Source organism: Papilio xuthus, unplaced genomic scaffold (genome assembly GCF_000836235.2).
Source record: "Papilio xuthus unplaced genomic scaffold, Pxut_1.1 DF827756.1, whole genome shotgun sequence".
Classification (NCBI taxonomy): Eukaryota; Metazoa; Arthropoda; class Insecta; order Lepidoptera; family Papilionidae; genus Papilio; species Papilio xuthus.
In genome coordinates this window covers 6008648-6027392 of record NW_013530893.1, presented here as the reverse complement: position 1 = coordinate 6027392, position 18745 = coordinate 6008648, and the positions used below count along the sequence as shown (strand labels likewise).

At 35.2% G+C, this 18745-nt stretch overlaps 2 protein-coding genes across 2 annotated transcripts in view; both read left to right on the top strand.

Annotated features, from left to right (window-relative positions):
• The first annotated feature begins 1567 nt into the window (after positions 1–1567).
• LOC106116211 (tubulin beta-1 chain) lies at positions 1568–6870 on the top strand. Its single transcript, XM_013309966.1, has 2 exons — positions 1568–1716; positions 4994–6870. Exons 1-2 carry the CDS (start codon positions 1660–1662, stop codon positions 6278–6280), a joined length of 1344 nt encoding a protein of 447 aa, XP_013165420.1. The 5' UTR covers positions 1568–1659; the 3' UTR covers positions 6281–6870.
• A 6879-nt stretch (positions 6871–13749) lies between these two features.
• The window catches only part of LOC106116117 (tubulin beta-1 chain-like), a 6209-nt gene continuing 1213 nt past the window's right edge, over positions 13750–18745 (top strand). The window contains exons 1-2 of the mRNA XM_013309857.1: positions 13750–13910; positions 17865–18743. Of these exons, the coding sequence (XP_013165311.1) occupies positions 13854–13910; positions 17865–18743 (936 nt within the window). The 5' untranslated portion in view covers positions 13750–13853. The remainder of the gene's footprint in view (positions 13911–17864; positions 18744–18745) is intronic.

The window sequence follows — 18745 nt, the reverse complement described above, 5'->3', positions numbered from 1 at the left end:
CCTTTAACTGTATAGAAATAATTCTTTCTTAATTCTCTTATTAACTTGAGTTTAAAATAAATAAATAAAAAAAAAATAACAATACATTTTTTGTACAAGTTTTTGGCTATGGAAACAGGAGATTTGGCGCAAAAAAACGTCTGCGGTAAAAGGCTCAATATCCAATTGTAATAAATTTTATTTTAAAAATTTCTCTTTACGTCTACTTCTATGTTTTTATTTTCTTTTGACATTAAATCCTTTTAGCAAGAATTTATAAAAACCAAATTTAAAAACTTTTAGTGTGATTAGTAAAAGAAATAGGGCCACTCCTCGAAATAGGGACGCGCAACGTCGATGTTGCCAGCAGCAAATTGAAAATGTATTAAATTCAGGAACATTCCTGCTGCAGAAATACTGCAATGCGGTGCACTGCAGCAAGCAGCCTGTATTATTATAAATTGCTGGAAAATTGAAACTCTCTTTTTAATGTAGATATTAATCCAAATATGAAATAATAACATACTTTGATATGTATATTTATCATATCATATTTATACATGAATATTTACTTTTTTTTAACTAAAACTAGCTGACTTACCCCACTCCATCCGCGCTGAAATAAAAAAAAAATAAGTAGTCTATGCATTCTTCCAGGCTATGTTCTACATCTGTGCCAAATTTCCTCAAAACATCCATTTATAATATTAGTAAGATGAAAATAATATTTTTGTATTTAGAAATATCGATTATATACGAGTGTAGTCTGTAAATATTTTAAATTGTATTCAATGACCGTGACCTTAATAATGTTGACAATTGATGCATTGGCAGAACGCACCGAGACATTTGCCTTGTGAACGGTAAAATAATGATTTGTTTTTAAATATGTTATACTATAGTAAGAATATAACCAGCCAGTTCCCAGGATATAATCACTATTTTATTCTGATAAAATAGTGTGCTAAAATGGAATCGGAATTAATTACCATTGCAGTCGCTATCTAAATCATTTGATGTATAAAAAAACGTGTCTGTCAAAAGAAAGCAGTCAATTTCAAAAAGCAGCATTGAAAAATACTGGCTGGTCGTGTCCATTTAAAAAGATGAATAATAAATAGCTTGTATAGTGGCAGGTAATAAAACATATTCTTATAATTTAACACATGAGTAGTTTTTGTTGTGTGAAAACACCTTTTATTATATAAAACTAAATAGTATAAACAGTCACGCAAACTGTAGAGCAAAGGGTGTGAGCACTCAGCATAATGAAATAAACCGTTTGTTAAACTTCTATAAATATTAGCATGAACGCACACTGGACGATACATGCAGAAAGGAGCCAAATAAAAATACAAAACAAAAAAGGCTAATTGAATGCAACCCTCAGTAGCAAGCCGCATTAAAGGGAGATAAAAATAATGCAGTAGTAACACATATCCATATATAGAGGAGCAGAAATCTCTCCTTTTCGATGTGATAAGGTATACGTAATGGCGTGAAGTTGGCCGCAATCGCGTCGACCAATCAGGAGGCGAGTTGCAGGCGCTGAGCGGAGGCGCGCGCGGCCTCAAAATACCCCACCGAGCTCCAGCACCGATCAAATCTGCGAGCAGTGCCGCGAGAGACGCGTGTCTAGTGTTTAAGTAAAGTAATTTATTTCAAAGTTTTAATACAAATATGAGGGAAATCGTGCACATCCAGGCCGGCCAATGCGGCAACCAGATCGGAGCTAAAGTGAGTATCGAATGCATGTTATTTTGTTTTCTAACATAATAACAACATAACTCGCCGGTTGTACAAAGTATGTTCCCATGTACGACGTGTAACGGTTTGTATCTATCATGTCATGGAATTCACCAGAAATTCTATTTCGCATTCATACACTAAAAACAATAACACAAACATCGATGAAAGTTAAAATTATTATATTTTTGAACCAAACTAAAACCACTACTTCTTTATTGCATAGACTCGTTCATTGTCAAAAAATAGAATTCCAAATTCAAATTTTTCTCTCGCGCGCTGTCAAGTCACCAACCAACCCCTCGTTTCCGCGCATGCTCAGTCGGCCAATAAAAAAAAACAATTAGTCATATCCCTACAAAGAATGACATCATATGTAATTATAGAAAAATGATTAAGCAAAGTTGTTTATTAAATTAAATACCTAATCTAACAGACTTGTTTTCCTTGTAAGCATTTATTAGGTATTAATAATAGTGGTTTTATAAAAACATACTACAACAGACATGTTATCCAAACGTTTGCCTTACGTTATTTTGGCTAATTAAAAAAATGATTATGTCTATGGATCGTTGATTTCATACGAGTTAAATATCGATACAGTACCGACCTAGTTGTCTTAGAAACTGAATAATTATCGACTTTCCTATCGAACCTGGCGGTGAAATTGTCTAGAATTAATTACCGACAATTTTCTTGCATCCGCTCAATTGGATGTTAAGATACAAATCTGCGGACAACATAATTGTGTTACTTTTCCTATTATCTTTTTATGGCATCTTGACAGGACTTCGTAGACATTACAAAACAAATTAAATTATGTATTTTTTATGTTCTAAAGTTCTTTAGTTCGTTTTTTTGTTACGTCTATCTATCTAGCATTATTATTTGGGCTTATGACTTAAATGAGACTCGTAAAAATGCATTCTGTGATATGAAATGTCCTAACATCGTGACTCACATATAAATCGACGTTGGAATGTCAGTGTGTGAAAGAGATACAGCATTTAACACTCCGCCCGTGTCTGTACAATATTCGTACGGCCATTATGTTTTGAGCAATAAAATTATATATGGCGTTTTCTATTGAATTAAATTTCGAGAACAGAGCAATGTAAAATAGAGGGCACGCCTGCACGGCTAATTTCACTGTATGATTGTACCTCGCGAACGAAACAATAGAGTAAAAACCGGCGATGACCTCAACTTTTTCTACTCTGTTGATTTTACGCGCGGATTTAATAGGTGAATTGATTTGACGTTTATATTTTTTTTCACATTCTGTGAAAGGTAAATGCTATTATGCCAGATCGATAATTGAATAAGAAAATAAAAAGCAATTCGAAATTTTAATTTTATTAATGTTTGACTGATGATTTTAATGTTAAATCTTTTAAGCCTATTGAGGAAGCGTGTTATATTAAAAAGATTATAGAGCAAAGCAAGTTTTTGTACATTTGCTGAATTCATAGATACCTTATCATGTTTTTACGATTGGCCTTAGAAACTAAGTTACAGGATAGATTAGAGGGGCCGTTGAACTGACGGTCGTCGACCGAGACTTATAAATAGCCACCATTGGTCCGCCATAGCGCAAAGTGGCACTCTCCAGAGATATTCTAATTTAGAGAACTCTTAAGAAATCCGTCTGAGAGGTTGCAAGCTATATTCGTACAACTGCAGATACTAAAGTTACATTATTTCTAACCAGCGATTGACCAACTTTATGAATATACGCACTACCCAGAGAACCGCCTTGTAAGAGCTTGAATTTTTACTTTTCAGTCACTTGTACCACATCCCTATTTTAATTAACTATAGGTACTAGGCCAAAGTACTTCACTAAATATTGGTGTAACTTTGGCAAACCTTACTAAAGCCAATACACACCAAAAGAAATCCTTAGTCTAAGTTTTTTTTAACGTCATGAACGTAGATGTATTATAATCCAAAAAGTATTTAGTGTCATCCGCTGATGCGGGTCGTCTTAAGCCATCCATCGTTTCACTCTGTCCATTGTAACTGATATTTCACACGCAACTTTCATGTCTGCGTTTCATCTAGTTACAAGGAAAGTCACCTTTCCCTCCACCATTACACCAATCGCCTTTCACTTTTTGTTATTATTTAAAAACTCATTTCGCTGTCAAGTTTTTTGTACCGTTTTTGACATTAGCAATTTAATCTTCTATAGATAATAAATAATATTAAAACGTCAAATTGCTGTCAATTCTAAAAGATCAATGAATAGACATAAAATCAGATATGCCAAAATACAAAATGTAGATACTTTTTATGAAAAACAATCTTGTCAAGTGATCGTTTAAATATTTATTTATCGAAACCCTGAACTAAAAGCCGATGTCCATGTTAGTCATTTAGTCGTATAAGGCGATGTCGCGACGCCGTACCCACACAGCTCGCCTACAGACAGATGACATCATACCTTTGCCTCTCAAGTACATGTAGAATGAATTTTAATGCTCAGCAATCAGTCGCTAAGCGATCGCTTACTTCTTTTGACTATTTGTTTTCACGATTACGCAAACCGCAATAAACCAATCCATGTGTCATATTTAAACTGTTTTCGACTATTGTAATAAATGAACAACATTTTGGTTATGTAAATCGATTCGTCATTCGTTACTTGCCATATGGTTGCTTCAAAGAAACTTGTAGAATATATGCTAATGAGCTGGTTGTTACACAACACAATGTACTTGAAGAGATAAGTCTGAGACATACGTGGGCGTTACCGTCGTCAAGGCAACTGGAGTTTAAGCTTTAGTTGGAGATACTCTGCACATCCTGTTGCCTCTTTGCGTTACGGTTCATTGCGCTTTGTCGACGAGTCTCCATTTAACAAGACCTATTTTGTTAACACAAATATGAATAGGTTATAGACGGGTCTACGATAGCTTTGTATCGAAATGACTCCCTGAGCCGTTACTACTCTAAAACTGGTTTGAAAGCACTGCACTCGACCGTTGTACCGTTCGAGAAAGCGATGCGCTTTCGTGCAGTAATTTTAATAAGTTGAGCTATCGATTTCAAAATAATACAAGCACTTACTGCTCACATACAAATGTAGCTAAAGTTTACTGATTTTTGGCGATTCTAGTTTTCACTAGGTCTTAACACGAGCCTTTTATATTTCTTCTTTCATTCTCAAATATTTTTGCTAACAATTCAGTCTAAGGTTAAGCTTTTGAAAGATTTAATAGTGTACATTTTGATTCTCTGTTGTAACCATACATGTCTTTTACAGTTCTGGGAGATCATCTCTGACGAGCATGGCATTGACCCTACCGGCGCGTACCATGGCGACTCAGACCTGCAGCTGGAGCGCATCAACGTTTATTACAATGAGGCCTCCGGTGGCAAGTACGTGCCCCGCGCCATCCTTGTCGACCTCGAGCCCGGCACCATGGACTCGGTGCGCTCTGGACCCTTCGGACAAATCTTCCGACCTGATAACTTCGTCTTTGGTCAGTCCGGCGCCGGTAACAACTGGGCTAAGGGCCACTACACAGAGGGCGCAGAGCTCGTCGACTCAGTTCTTGACGTAGTACGCAAAGAATCAGAATCATGCGATTGTTTACAAGGATTCCAGCTCACACACTCCCTTGGTGGCGGTACCGGCTCCGGTATGGGAACACTCCTTATCTCCAAAATCAGAGAAGAGTACCCCGACAGGATCATGAACACATACTCAGTCGTCCCCTCGCCCAAAGTATCAGACACCGTAGTAGAACCTTACAACGCCACACTCTCGGTCCACCAGCTCGTAGAAAACACAGACGAAACATATTGTATCGACAATGAAGCCCTATACGACATCTGTTTCCGCACGCTCAAGCTGTCTACACCCACCTACGGTGACTTAAATCACTTAGTATCCCTCACAATGTCCGGTGTCACGACTTGCCTCAGGTTCCCTGGTCAACTGAACGCCGATCTTCGTAAGCTAGCTGTAAACATGGTTCCTTTCCCTCGTCTCCACTTCTTCATGCCCGGATTCGCTCCTCTCACATCCCGTGGAAGCAGACAATACCGTGCCCTCACCGTGCCTGAACTCACCCAGCAGATGTTCGACGCCAAGAACATGATGGCGGCTTGCGATCCGCGCCATGGCCGTTACCTCACCGTCGCCGCCATCTTCCGCGGTCGCATGTCCATGAAGGAGGTCGACGAGCAGATGCTCAACATCCAGAACAAGAACTCGTCCTACTTCGTCGAATGGATCCCCAACAACGTGAAGACCGCCGTGTGCGACATCCCGCCACGTGGTCTCAAGATGGCTGCCACCTTTATCGGCAACTCGACCGCCATCCAGGAGCTGTTCAAGCGCATCTCGGAACAGTTCACCGCTATGTTCAGGCGCAAGGCTTTCTTGCATTGGTACACTGGCGAGGGCATGGATGAGATGGAGTTCACCGAGGCGGAGAGCAACATGAACGATCTCGTCTCCGAGTACCAGCAGTACCAGGAGGCCACCGCCGACGAGGACGCCGAGTTCGACGAGGAGCAGGAGCAGGAAGTCGACGAGCACTAAACACTGAAACGTAGAAACTTTTATCAATTTAAACGCGTTACGCCAAATGAGTAACAAATTGATTCCTACGTTAAATTCAGAACCTGCTTTCTAACTTTTAACAGATGCACAATTTAACTAATTATCAGAATTATTATGATATATAAAACCAAAATATAAATTGACGGCATTTGTATTCCATCAATACATTCCTCGTGATTCCAGCAAGACTCATTGAGAGCTAGATCTGAATTTTATAAAGGCTGATCTAAAGTAGACATTGCGTATTTATAATGTTTGGAAACAATTTGCCAAACGTAAAAAATGTCCGCTTCAATAACAGAAGTTATTACAATTGTTTTGAACAAATAATTTAATGTATACAATGTGCCGGACGAGTATGCAACCGGCATTCTTAGTTATTGGTCATTGCGAGAAACAAGACATCAGTTTACAATGAATTCACGCAATGCCAGCCAGCGGTATTCTCTTTCTGCAGCCAAATACTCAGAAAAGGAACATCAGACTTACAAATGCAAATTAAAATTAAAATGTCGGTTACAAACTTACCCTGTATGCTGTAATAAAGATGTTTATTTATTAAAAACAAACTGGTCTTTACTTCTATCCCAAATCTTAAAACCTACCTAACGTTAAATACTGTTATTCTCTTAACAATTTTTTTGACAAAGCCTTGTTTTGGGAAGCACAAAATAGGTTTTCTGCTTTATGTTGAATCTGTGATCTAATTACATATTATTATAATGAAATATTTTGATATACAGAACTGTACTTTAACTTATTGATTTAGCACATTAAAATTATCTATTAGTCTTTAAAATCAAAATAGGAAATAGTAATTTAAGGAAATAGGTAACAATTTTATTAAAATAACCTTGAACAGTTACAAAACAAAATGTTAAACAATTCTTATGAGATAAGATAAACTCAGGTATATTTTATACGTTTGAAAAACATTGTTTAAATTTTGTCACGAAACAACAAAAAATTCTGACAGAAAAAAATTAATACGAATATTCATGTTTATAAATTTATAACTGCAAATGTATGTTATCCATCATTTAATTACATATATTATCTGTGTTACGACCATATGCTGACCGTAGGCTTATCTACCTTGGTTCTATATTTAGAAATGCACTTACTAACGACCGGTCATCAATGGCCTCCGTCCACGCACAATAAATCCTTTGTGAGTAGTAAATTACCAATGGAAAAGAGGCCGGCAAGGTTCACCACAAATTGGTTTTTAGATAACGGAGTGATGTCAGGTCTTAAATTCTCGTAAACAAACGCTTATGTCATTCGGATGGCGCGAGTTTCAAGTATTTAGATCACGTGAAACGTCATTAGCTTGCAATGACAAAATGGCGGACGTTTTGTCCCACATATGGAAGAATTTATACCAATTTAACAAATTAATATAAATCTTATGATATTAACAATATTATTCATGATTGTATTATTAAAGAACACATTTGGCATTGAATAGAACACTTTTAGCATTAGAATAGTTTTTTTTAATACGAAAAATAACTAAAAGAAAGCTAATGTTTGTCGATTATAATATGGGTCAGATTCTATTTGGCTTAGATAGAAATGATTCTCCTGTTCCATCGTGTGGCTACACGCCTATTGCGGTGCTAATATAATATCTAATTATATTTAATATAAAAACTAACTATATCTTGTGAACTTAGTAACACGACTAAAAGTCCTAGGAAGGAGACTAAATGACACGATTCCTCAAGACTACGTCAATCTTAATAAAAGCTCCGTATGGAGTTTAGATTGCAAACAATGATTTCTTATCCACGTCAGCAAGGAAGAACCTTCGATAAATTGAGTACGACACTTTTCTACGACCTCTCCGCCCACTATCTACTCTGTGGTAATGTTTACCCACGCTTGATTATAATCTGTAATCATTATCTGTCATTTAAATCAAATGGTTTCTTTGAAATTGACTCGAAAGATATCTTACTAATATTATAAATGCGAATATTTAAATGGATGGATTATTGTTTGAAGGTATCTTCTGAACGACTGATCGGATCTCGATGAAATTTGGCATATAGAACATAGTCTGGTAGAAAACATAGACTACTAATTATTATTGTTTTTAATTTCACGCGCACGGATATGCGGGCGACAGCTATTTAATATAAAATTACCAATTATTTTCGAAGTGACATGCAACAGTTGCTAAAAGTTATAGTGACATTCGTCTTAAGATTTATTGAATACATTTAAAAGGGATTTTGGTATCCGTAGAAAGTGGACCACACTGAACCGAGTTTAACAAACATTTTTAGTGTGGGCGCGACGCCATATTGAAATGAAAGTAATTTCAATTCGCTTATTATAAACTTTGTACAGTCATCCGGACAATGAACATATGGTTACGATACAGATATATGCAAATTAAGACAGGCCAACCAAAAATAAACTTTTTAAGTTTATGATTAAAGTATAAGGACTGAAGTTTAAGTGCTGTTGCTGTAAATGTTTGGGGAGTAGGTATAAATCTAGTTTCATAAGTATTAACGGAAAACTGGTAAGTACATATATGTTACCCATGAAACATTAAAAGCTATAGACCAGATAGACCAATTCCTTAGCTGTGTATAAAGGAAGGTATGGAAGAATTGGATGAGATAAAAAAAAATATTTATTATAGTAGGGACTGCCTATTGGTCGAAAATCGATAATAATTTATAACCAAAGATTTCATTATATTCTAAAAAAAAACCAGCTTTCTGTACTTCATTATCTACAATAATTTTAACTGTGTTAAAAGTACATATTTCTCCGTCACAATTATCTTAAAGAGGTACAAAGTTATCACTTCGAGTATTAATATGTTGATGGCCGTGTCTAAAATGTTCGAATGTCTTCAATGTAATCGCGTCGCGTTGCGAATTTCGCGCAGCTTTGGCGCCATCTTGTCGTCGTCTGATGAGATCTGTGTCGTTGCAACTTTGTACTCATACTTAATTTACTTTCTTTACACATGCTAGCATTTAAATTAATAAAAATAAAATACGTACTTTAAAATGATGATGGTAATTATTTTTCTGAAAATCGACACCAGAATTTACTAATTACGAAAGAAAAATTATATTTTTATATAATTAAATTGACCGTAAAAGAAACGAGACAGAATTTTTAAATAGTAATATTTGCCAAGATCTATAACATATGAGCCTATTTTTCTTTTTATAATATCACGAAGTCGCAAGCTACAGTTAATCTAGTATTAAAATAATTATTTTCGTTGTCTAAAAAGGTGGGATTAAAACCTTCTAATGTCAAACATGGTTGACGTCAATGGCACAATTGTTTAACGACTTAATCACAGACGAAGTCGGGTAACGACCGCTAAAACTAACTAACCTATTTACACTGTTATAGGGTGAATGAAACTCAAAGCTATTTACTAGTAATTACTAAAATTCCAAACCATTTTAAGCATTTTAGGTTAGTTTACTTATACAATATAGTATTTCTGATGCGAATTCTTTCTAAAAATTGTAATATCCATTTGTGAGTTCGTGTTTTAGTTCATTCAATATTCTTTAGCATTCTTAGTCTTCTAATATTGACCACTAAATGTAGATTTAACATGAGAAATCTACTCTAAGTGACTGTTAAAGTAACACAGATAATATTTATCTTTTTCTTTTAAATTTATGAGAGTGAAATCAGAGAAACATGTCAGGCACTTTCCGGACCTATTTTTTCGCCCATAAGGGCATGAATTTATGCTGAAGTCATAAACTAAGTATTACTAAAACTATTACCCATGCATCTTCCAACAAAATGACCTCGTTTCTTTCTTGTTTTCGGAAATTTCGATGCAAATGTTTAAACCATTACAGTGAATCCACTTTCGATTTTAACATGCACTCGTTTTGTTGCAAAAAAAAGGCATCATGTTTGACTTTTATGTATGTATATATTGAATGTTCGCAGAGAATTTTGCAGCAGCCTGGCGCTTGGTAACGAGACACGCCCGTGATAATGCGGACTTTTGGACCGCAAAGGCGTAGCTACGTTAATATGGAGATGGACTTTTGATTTCTTAAATTGAAATTCAGAAAAAACAAGACGGTGATGCGTTTGGCTTGTATATATGTATGACTGAATTACTAATAACCTTATTTGGACCAATAAGGTGTTATACGAACCGTATTTTTCGTCGGAGTGTATTTGTGTTAAAGTTAGTCAGGATTATTGTTTTTTTTTTCAACAACTGCTTGTATATTGTGACTGTGGTTGCATTTTATCAACCGGTTTATGATTGCACTTTATCAAGAGATGGATAACTTCCGCGATTACACTATCAGAAATGTTAGATAAGATTTTTCGTAGAAATGCATTCAATATTTATGTTTTATAAAATCATAAACTTCTAATTCCTACATACATGTAGAAAATATGATGTAAGATGTTTTACACGTGTATTTCTGCTGATTTAAGATTGAAAATTATATAAATATTTGGGTAATAACAAAATGAATGAATCATCATCATCATCAGCCTTTATTAATCCACTGCTGGACATAGGCCTCTCCCATGGCACGCCATTGAGCACGATCCTCGGCCACTTTCATCCAGCTCTTGCCAAAAAATTGGGATGGATCAATGATGTAAGCGTTATATTTAAATACAATAGTTATTTTTTATAACATTCTTCGTCATATTAAGTGCATCATCTTTTAATTTGTTACCGTGTCTTGTAAAAAATGTAACCCAGACTTCAAGCAGTTTATCTACAATCTTTTAAGTTAATCTTCTCACGAATTATTATCGGATGTAACTGTTTTTAATGAAAAACGACCTTGATAATTAATATGCAGGTCAAGAATAATAATTAGAATGACGTAATTGCCAATTCTTGCTTATATATGACAGTATACAAAATAAAAAAAATACGGTTTATTAAAATCTTAAAGAAAATTAAGATTTTTATTAAAAAAAGATATGCAAAGTTGGCACTATCTTTAAGCCAAGAGCACCGAAATTTTAATTACTAAACACATTATATAACAAATATCGACAAAATTAAAAGAAGTTTTTGATTCACACCGACTTAAATGCACCTATTGATGTTATGTGACAGTTAATTTTATCTACTTTTTGGTTCGAATCCATACCACCGCTACAAACCGCTACCAAAAGCGCCAAAATGTCGAAAATCAAATAGGCACAAATACTTCTTCTTATAGCCAGTCCATTTATAGAGGTTATTTCATTTAAGTAATCAAGTCTCTATCCATACTTACCGAGCCGCCTTTATTCAGTATTGATCCCGAAGCCCGTCGAAAATACAGCTACAAAATTGTCTGTAGCCGCCATATTGCTAATACGCGGGCATAAAACTGCGCACGTGGTGAAAAAATTACAGTTTACACCATGTTCAAGCCACTAATCAATAATCAATTAGGTAGAACTAATAAAGAACGATGAAAAACATTGATTTCTCTTCTTTGGCGATTTTTTTTAAATTTTTAAGATGGTTTTCTATATAACAAACTATATTTGTCAAATAGTAGAAAATTTACATTATATTTCTCACATGTACGTCAGCAATTAAATCTAGTAGTTAGCTGTTCGGATTAAAAAACTACTTTTATATCCTATTTCTTACATTTCCTTTCCTAATTAATTGAGAAGAGGTATTTTCAAACATTTACAACTAGGGTCTTTCTAGAACCTTCTCTAAGGCCGACATTATGGTTCCTTAGGTGTTGTTGTCCATGGCATTGGTGACCTTTTTTAATCAAGGGTTTCACTGCTCGTCTGCATTTAAAAAAAAACAGCTATTGATTTAAGTATGTGTAGTAAAGTTATAATGATTTAGTAAGTTTTTTGCTTAAATGTTAAGGAAATATTGACGATTAATGTTATAAAACTAGTTTGTTACTAAAAACATAAAAAAAAACATGTTTATAAATGGATCCAGATTGTTTTTGATCCTATCGTCTGGATATAGAAATTTTAAGATAAAAACGGTAATAAAAAGGACCTACCAAAATGCACAAAGCCCATACCCAATCGAACAACTTTAAATCAAGATAGTTATAAGAACTTATGCATAATGCCTGGTTTATGCCATTATGCCAGTACAGCAGGACAGTAGCGCTGGCTTATTACTTTTTTATCTCACTGGCGCCAGTTAGTATATGCATTATGCCAGTTGTATGCCAGCGTTGATTTACTGTGCTAATGATCTGCTGAAATTGCAAAATGCAAATCAGGCAAAATTATAAATAAGCATTTTATCGTAACTTAAATATAAATAAAATTTACTAAATAATGTATCGTTAGTAATAGATAAGAAAGTTTTTTTAGTATTACGAAATGTTACATAGTTTTTTGTTATGTGTTAGAAAAACATTAACTTTGCAAAATGGTTGAATTTCAATAATAGCTATACATTTTTTATTACACGAAAAAATATCAATACCAAACCGAGTCATCCTCCAATGCCGGCCGGCTGCAAGTACCAATATAACGGCAAAAACACACCTGGTCCAATAAATACTTCATTGAAAGTATTTACGCTTTGAAATAAAATTGTTCTACTTGAAATAAGCTTCCTTTAAATTAAGATACATATTCAGAAACGTATATTATAATATTTTTAAATAAAAATAAATGAGTTATAAAACGATGACGCCGGCTTTATTGATTTCATCTGTTGGCAGCACTGTAGAAAGTATGCGAGCGTCAACCAATCACAACGTAGCAGCAAAATAAAGGGATGTACTCCGTAATATCGATAAGAAAAGTTTAAAAATTGTTTATGACATGAAATTTGTAATGTACAATTGTTAACATCAGAACAATACTATGATTCTATTTTTATTTTAGTTACAAGAACTTTCCATATAATTTTGATTTGGTAAGGAATCCGTTAGGTTTGACCTCATTTCTGGAAAATGTTTTAGAATAGTAGTCAAGTTACAATACAAAGCACATTAAAATTTTATGTAAAGTAAACCTTCAATTATTGTTAAAAATATTAATTATAGCTTTTGCCTGTGACTTCGACCGAGCGAAAGTAAAATCTAGTAATAGCCTATTACTCGCTAATAATGTAGCTTTCTAATGGAAAATAATTAATCAAAATTCAGAAGTTGTTGAGTTTCAAACCTTCTCTTTTAAATATTAGCGTATACATAGCTAAGTCAAGCTTTTCTTTTTGTTTAGCGTAAAACAATCATAGTTCTTACAATCTTCAAAGATATCGTAAACGTTTTATTTGGTATATTTTAGCGAGTATGTTAGTACGCAATAATTCTTTGTATCAAAAACCATAAAATATTTTCACAATACAATGTAAACGTCCAAACACTTCATGGCAACCACTGGTAATGTCGCAATGCGACAAATTTTATCGATAAGGTGGGAGGGGATTTTGTTACATCACTACGTCGACCATTGGTTTCGTCGTCGAGTCGAAACGGAACAAGATTATTCTTCAAGTAACCACGGTAGTACGTGGTGCGTGCGGAGCAGAAAAAAATATAGTAGTGTTAAGTAATTTAATAAGTTCACATACAAAATGAGGGAAATCGTACACATCCAGGCTGGTCAGTGCGGCAACCAGATTGGCGCTAAGGTAATTATCGTCTTTCTTTTGTTTGATTTAACGTTTCGTTCACCCCGTCTGAGAATCTGCAGCCGGCATTTTGTGACGCCACTGTCGCGATAAAAAAACTGGCTCAATTTTATATGTTCCGTTCTTTTTTCAAAATATTTCGAATCAAACTATCTTTTTTTATACTTATATATTACAATACATAACTAAATTGATGGTGTAATAATTAGTCGATAAGATTGCAATGCTAAATAATTAAGGTTAGTTCGCGTCGAATATGTTTGATAATACGTCAAATTACGTTAATCGTAAGGAATTTATTGGCAATTGTTGTAAATTGCGATGAGCGACCCCGCCTAGTTCGTATCGATCGGATGGTGCGAGTCGGTTCGTGCGACTAGTTCCACGTGTTTTGTCGCCATTTGCCATTCCACGGGCCTAATTTCACATTTCCGTACGTATTTTTTCACGTACTGCACTAAAAGATTGCTCGTATGAGATTTTATATCTAGGCATAAATTTAACTACATTTCAATTAACGACTCATCTTTTGTATTTAACCCTATTTAAAAAAAAACTATTCAAATCGTCTCTTTGTTATTCCATGAAAAACCGTTGACAAAGGGCACGGTTTTTTAAACCGAACCCAAGGCCACAGTTGGCGTCCTATGATAAGGGTCGACCAATCAGAGGCCGTCTTTTATACTGTTCGAAATTCGAGTTGAGGAAAAAAAATAACGGAATAGACCATATGGCCGGAAGGCCAGCCAGCGCAGGTAAAATATGGTTCATTGTTAATTTTTTTATCATGTTTAAATATTTAATTTCATTTAAATAACCAGTCAATTTGTAATGATGAAATATACGTTTTTACTAATAATAAGGTTTCTTTAAAATATGAGACTGGCATTAAGACAGAAACTTAAGCCATTTTCGAATAAAAAAAAAATCGAAATATATTATACCGTTTAATAATGTAAATCTTAATAAAACTTGCTTATGCGGAAATGTCTATGTAAATTATTGATTACAATCAGTACAGTTTTTCTCTGTTGTACAGAAAAAAAAGATTATAGCAAAATGTACATTATGTTAATAATAACGGATAGGAAGGAAGACGTGTGCAGTTCGTTGACCGCAATTTTCTTCCGCATTGGCTAAAATAAGCCTAGTTTACACGAAACTGAACGGTTTATGACGAAACTTCAGTGTAAAACTGGCTTTATGACTGACAGTTGTTTATCGCCGACAAGAAAGTAGGGCGTTGTAAGAAAAAGTTAAGAAGGAACAATACATGCAATGCAGTGTTTTAAATTTAAATATAAAATAAATTATAATAATACAAATCTTCGACTCTGGATAATTTGAAGATTACTACGAGATAAAATTAAAAATATATAACAAAACCTTTAGTTATTTATACATTATGTACTTACTTTACTTTTACAAATTACAGAAATTAAACATAATTCCGAAATAGAAATTCATCACTTTATCGGTCTTTTACTCATTAAAGATTGCTGTTGGAAAGCAGTGACTTGCAAAAGAAGCTGAAAGTCGGTTAAACACTTCAAGCTTTTGTAATTAGCTTAAAAAATTGTCAAGATTCAACATTTAAATTATAAATAAAAATATTCTTTATGAATATCTATAAAGCTTATTCCAATGCTGTAGAACTTTCTAAATACGATTAATACTTTCACTTTTAACGCAATTACTAGAGATTAAAAAATATGTAAGTTTTTTTTTCAACAAAATCCAGTATTTGCATAAAAAGAAATACCTTAGTATAGTACTTTTTAAAACTGTAACTAAATAAGTTGAATGTGTCACAATTTAAATTAAACGGAAACAATTAATAACGTCAAATAACTGAATCATTAGTCCTAACTAAGCCAGCATGCATCGAGATGAATAAAACTCGTCAGTTTTTCAATATTAAAAAATAACATATTATTTGATACTAAATTCATTTGAACGCAGTTAGGAAGATTAATTTAAAAATATTCAGTATAAAAGAGTTGCTAAGGATATGTATATGCTATATAAATAAGGGTAAGTATATAAATAACAATTCATGACAACATTCAGCAACGTAACTCGGCTTGCCGCAACAAATAGTTTTAAACCACAACACCAACATGCTTATCGAATTACATACAACATTTTAATACATAACAAATATCCAACAATTTACAGTCGAGGAATTTGATTACCTACCCATTGTGATGATCAATCGTCGAAAAATAGTCGATGTTAGGGCATTTCTCATTTGTGCTTATCACTGTTTAAATTACATTTTCAGGTTACCAAAAAATTCTTTACTAGTATGAAACTTTTCAAAATGCTTCTACGATCTCAGATTAATCGTTGGTTTCTGAAACCAAAATGTCGGTACTAAACATATCGTAATTTTTTTCATCTTATACATCAAATTATACTGTCCATACCAATAACATTGTAAAAACGACGATCTCCAGATATTTGGGCCTTTGCCAAGCAAAGAATTAGCGATCGCTTCTTACTAAATAGTAGATTCGAATACTTAGGATAAAAACGTTCATAATTGTTCCTTAATTGATGAACCCAGTTTATACCGGTTTAAAAATGTCTAGTAAAAACACCTTATTCTTCAATATTACTTTACTTATCTCAAAATTTTAACCAAAAAATTAAAAACTGAAATATCCAAACGACAGCCATATTGGAATTTGACGTCCCTATTTGTTTAATTTTGGATTGAAACCAAGGATAATACATATTTTCACGGCGACTAGCACAAAATTTGCGAGAAAATATTCATTGCGTCATCGATAAAATTTTCCCCAACCATTAACATTCTAAGCTTAATCAATCAAACTTAAGCCATATTATAAATGCGAATATTTTACATGGATGGATGTTTGTTTTAAGGTCTTAATTTGACACAGATATAATTTGAAAGGAGACTTCTTTAATTCCGCGATGACGGTGTCGCAAACGACACCTATTTTATTTATAAATAAGTGTTCATACAGACGATCATTAAGTGTCTACGTGAGAAATGCACAGTACTGATAAAGTGCGTTATGCTAGTATCTAGACCACTTTACATATCTCATACGTAATGACTAAAAATAAATAATCTTAAGACAAACACGATGAAAAATTGATAATTCTATATTTTATTTTATTGTTATACTTAAAGTACCTAGTCTAAGTTCTAATTTAAAGATAGTTATTTTAATTGCATTGAACACTAAATATAAAACGTCAATTATAATTAACAGTACACATAATCAAAGAATTGTTTTTTAAAGTGGCCGATTGTGTTCAATCCAAAGATAAGTCTTGTCTTTATAATGGATCACGAAGAAAGAACAGTACCGCGAACGGAAAGTTAACTGTACTTCCAATTTATCTCGTATCGATAAAATCTATCGTATATCGGCGAAGTATTTGATATTATCGCGAACACCTTGCTACGTTAACCATTTATTCGACATTCAAATTCATTTTAATACGGGTCGTAAGGCGTGTGTTGGCGTTGCCAATTTTGGCAGGTCTGACGATATCGCGACCTATAAAGCAAGATTCTTTGTATGTCACCTTATATGGAATGATTATATAGTACTGAAACTTGCAATCTTAAAACAGACCGTAAACGGTTAGCTTATGAGTCATTTTAAATAATAAATTCGCTACGATCGATATCGGAGAAAGCCTGATAAGGCGACCTCGTGAATATGTTAATATTTTACTGTTTCGGTCACAATTACTATGGTAACCGGTGATTCAGACATCACGCGATCCACCCTCGCGTGGTTACGTGTTATTTAAACTCGAATCCCTTAAGAACGTCAGCTTATTTAACCCTTTATGACTCATTGCGAAAGATTTTTTACATTTGCCATCATAATGTAGAAACAAGTATTGACTTGCGTCAGCGCAACACTACCGCTTTAATTTATAGTAATATGATCATCGTTGTTACAGTTCTGGGAGATCATCTCTGACGAGCATGGCATCGACCCTACCGGCGCGTACCATGGCGACTCAGACCTGCAGCTGGAGCGCATCAACGTTTATTACAATGAGGCCTCCGGTGGCAAGTACGTGCCGCGCGCCATCCTTGTCGACCTCGAGCCCGGCACCATGGACTCGGTGCGCTCCGGACCCTTCGGACAGATCTTCCGGCCTGACAACTTCGTCTTTGGTCAGTCCGGCGCCGGTAACAACTGGGCTAAGGGTCACTACACAGAGGGCGCGGAGCTCGTCGACTCCGTTCTTGACGTAGTACGCAAAGAAGCAGAGTCCTGCGACTGCCTGCAAGGTTTCCAACTCACACACTCCCTCGGTGGCGGCACCGGCTCTGGCATGGGCACACTACTTATTTCTAAGATCAGGGAGGAGTACCCCGATAGAATAATGAACACGTATTCCGTCGTACCCTCTCCCAAAGTGTCAGACACAGTAGTAGAACCTTACAACGCCACACTCTCGGTCCACCAACTCGTCGAAAACACAGACGAAACCTACTGCATTGACAACGAGGCTCTCTACGACATCTGCTTCCGCACGCTCAAGCTCTCAACACCCACATACGGCGACCTGAACCACCTGGTGTCGCTCACAATGTCTGGCGTGACCACCTGCCTGCGATTCCCCGGTCAGCTGAACGCCGACCTGCGCAAGCTGGCCGTCAACATGGTGCCCTTCCCACGGTTGCACTTCTTCATGCCCGGCTTCGCACCGCTCACCTCCCGCGGCAGCCAGCAGTACCGCGCCCTCACCGTGCCCGAGCTCACCCAGCAGATGTTCGACGCCAAGAACATGATGGCGGCCTGCGACCCGCGCCACGGCCGCTACCTCACCGT

Coding starts and splice junctions, on each gene's coding strand:
- LOC106116211 (XM_013309966.1), top strand. CDS start 1,660: ATGAGGGAAATCGTGCACATCCAGGCCGGCCAATGCGGCAACCAGATC. Junction 1,717..4,993: donor GCAACCAGATCGGAGCTAAA/GTGAGTATCGAA, acceptor TGTCTTTTACAG/TTCTGGGAGATCATCTCTGA.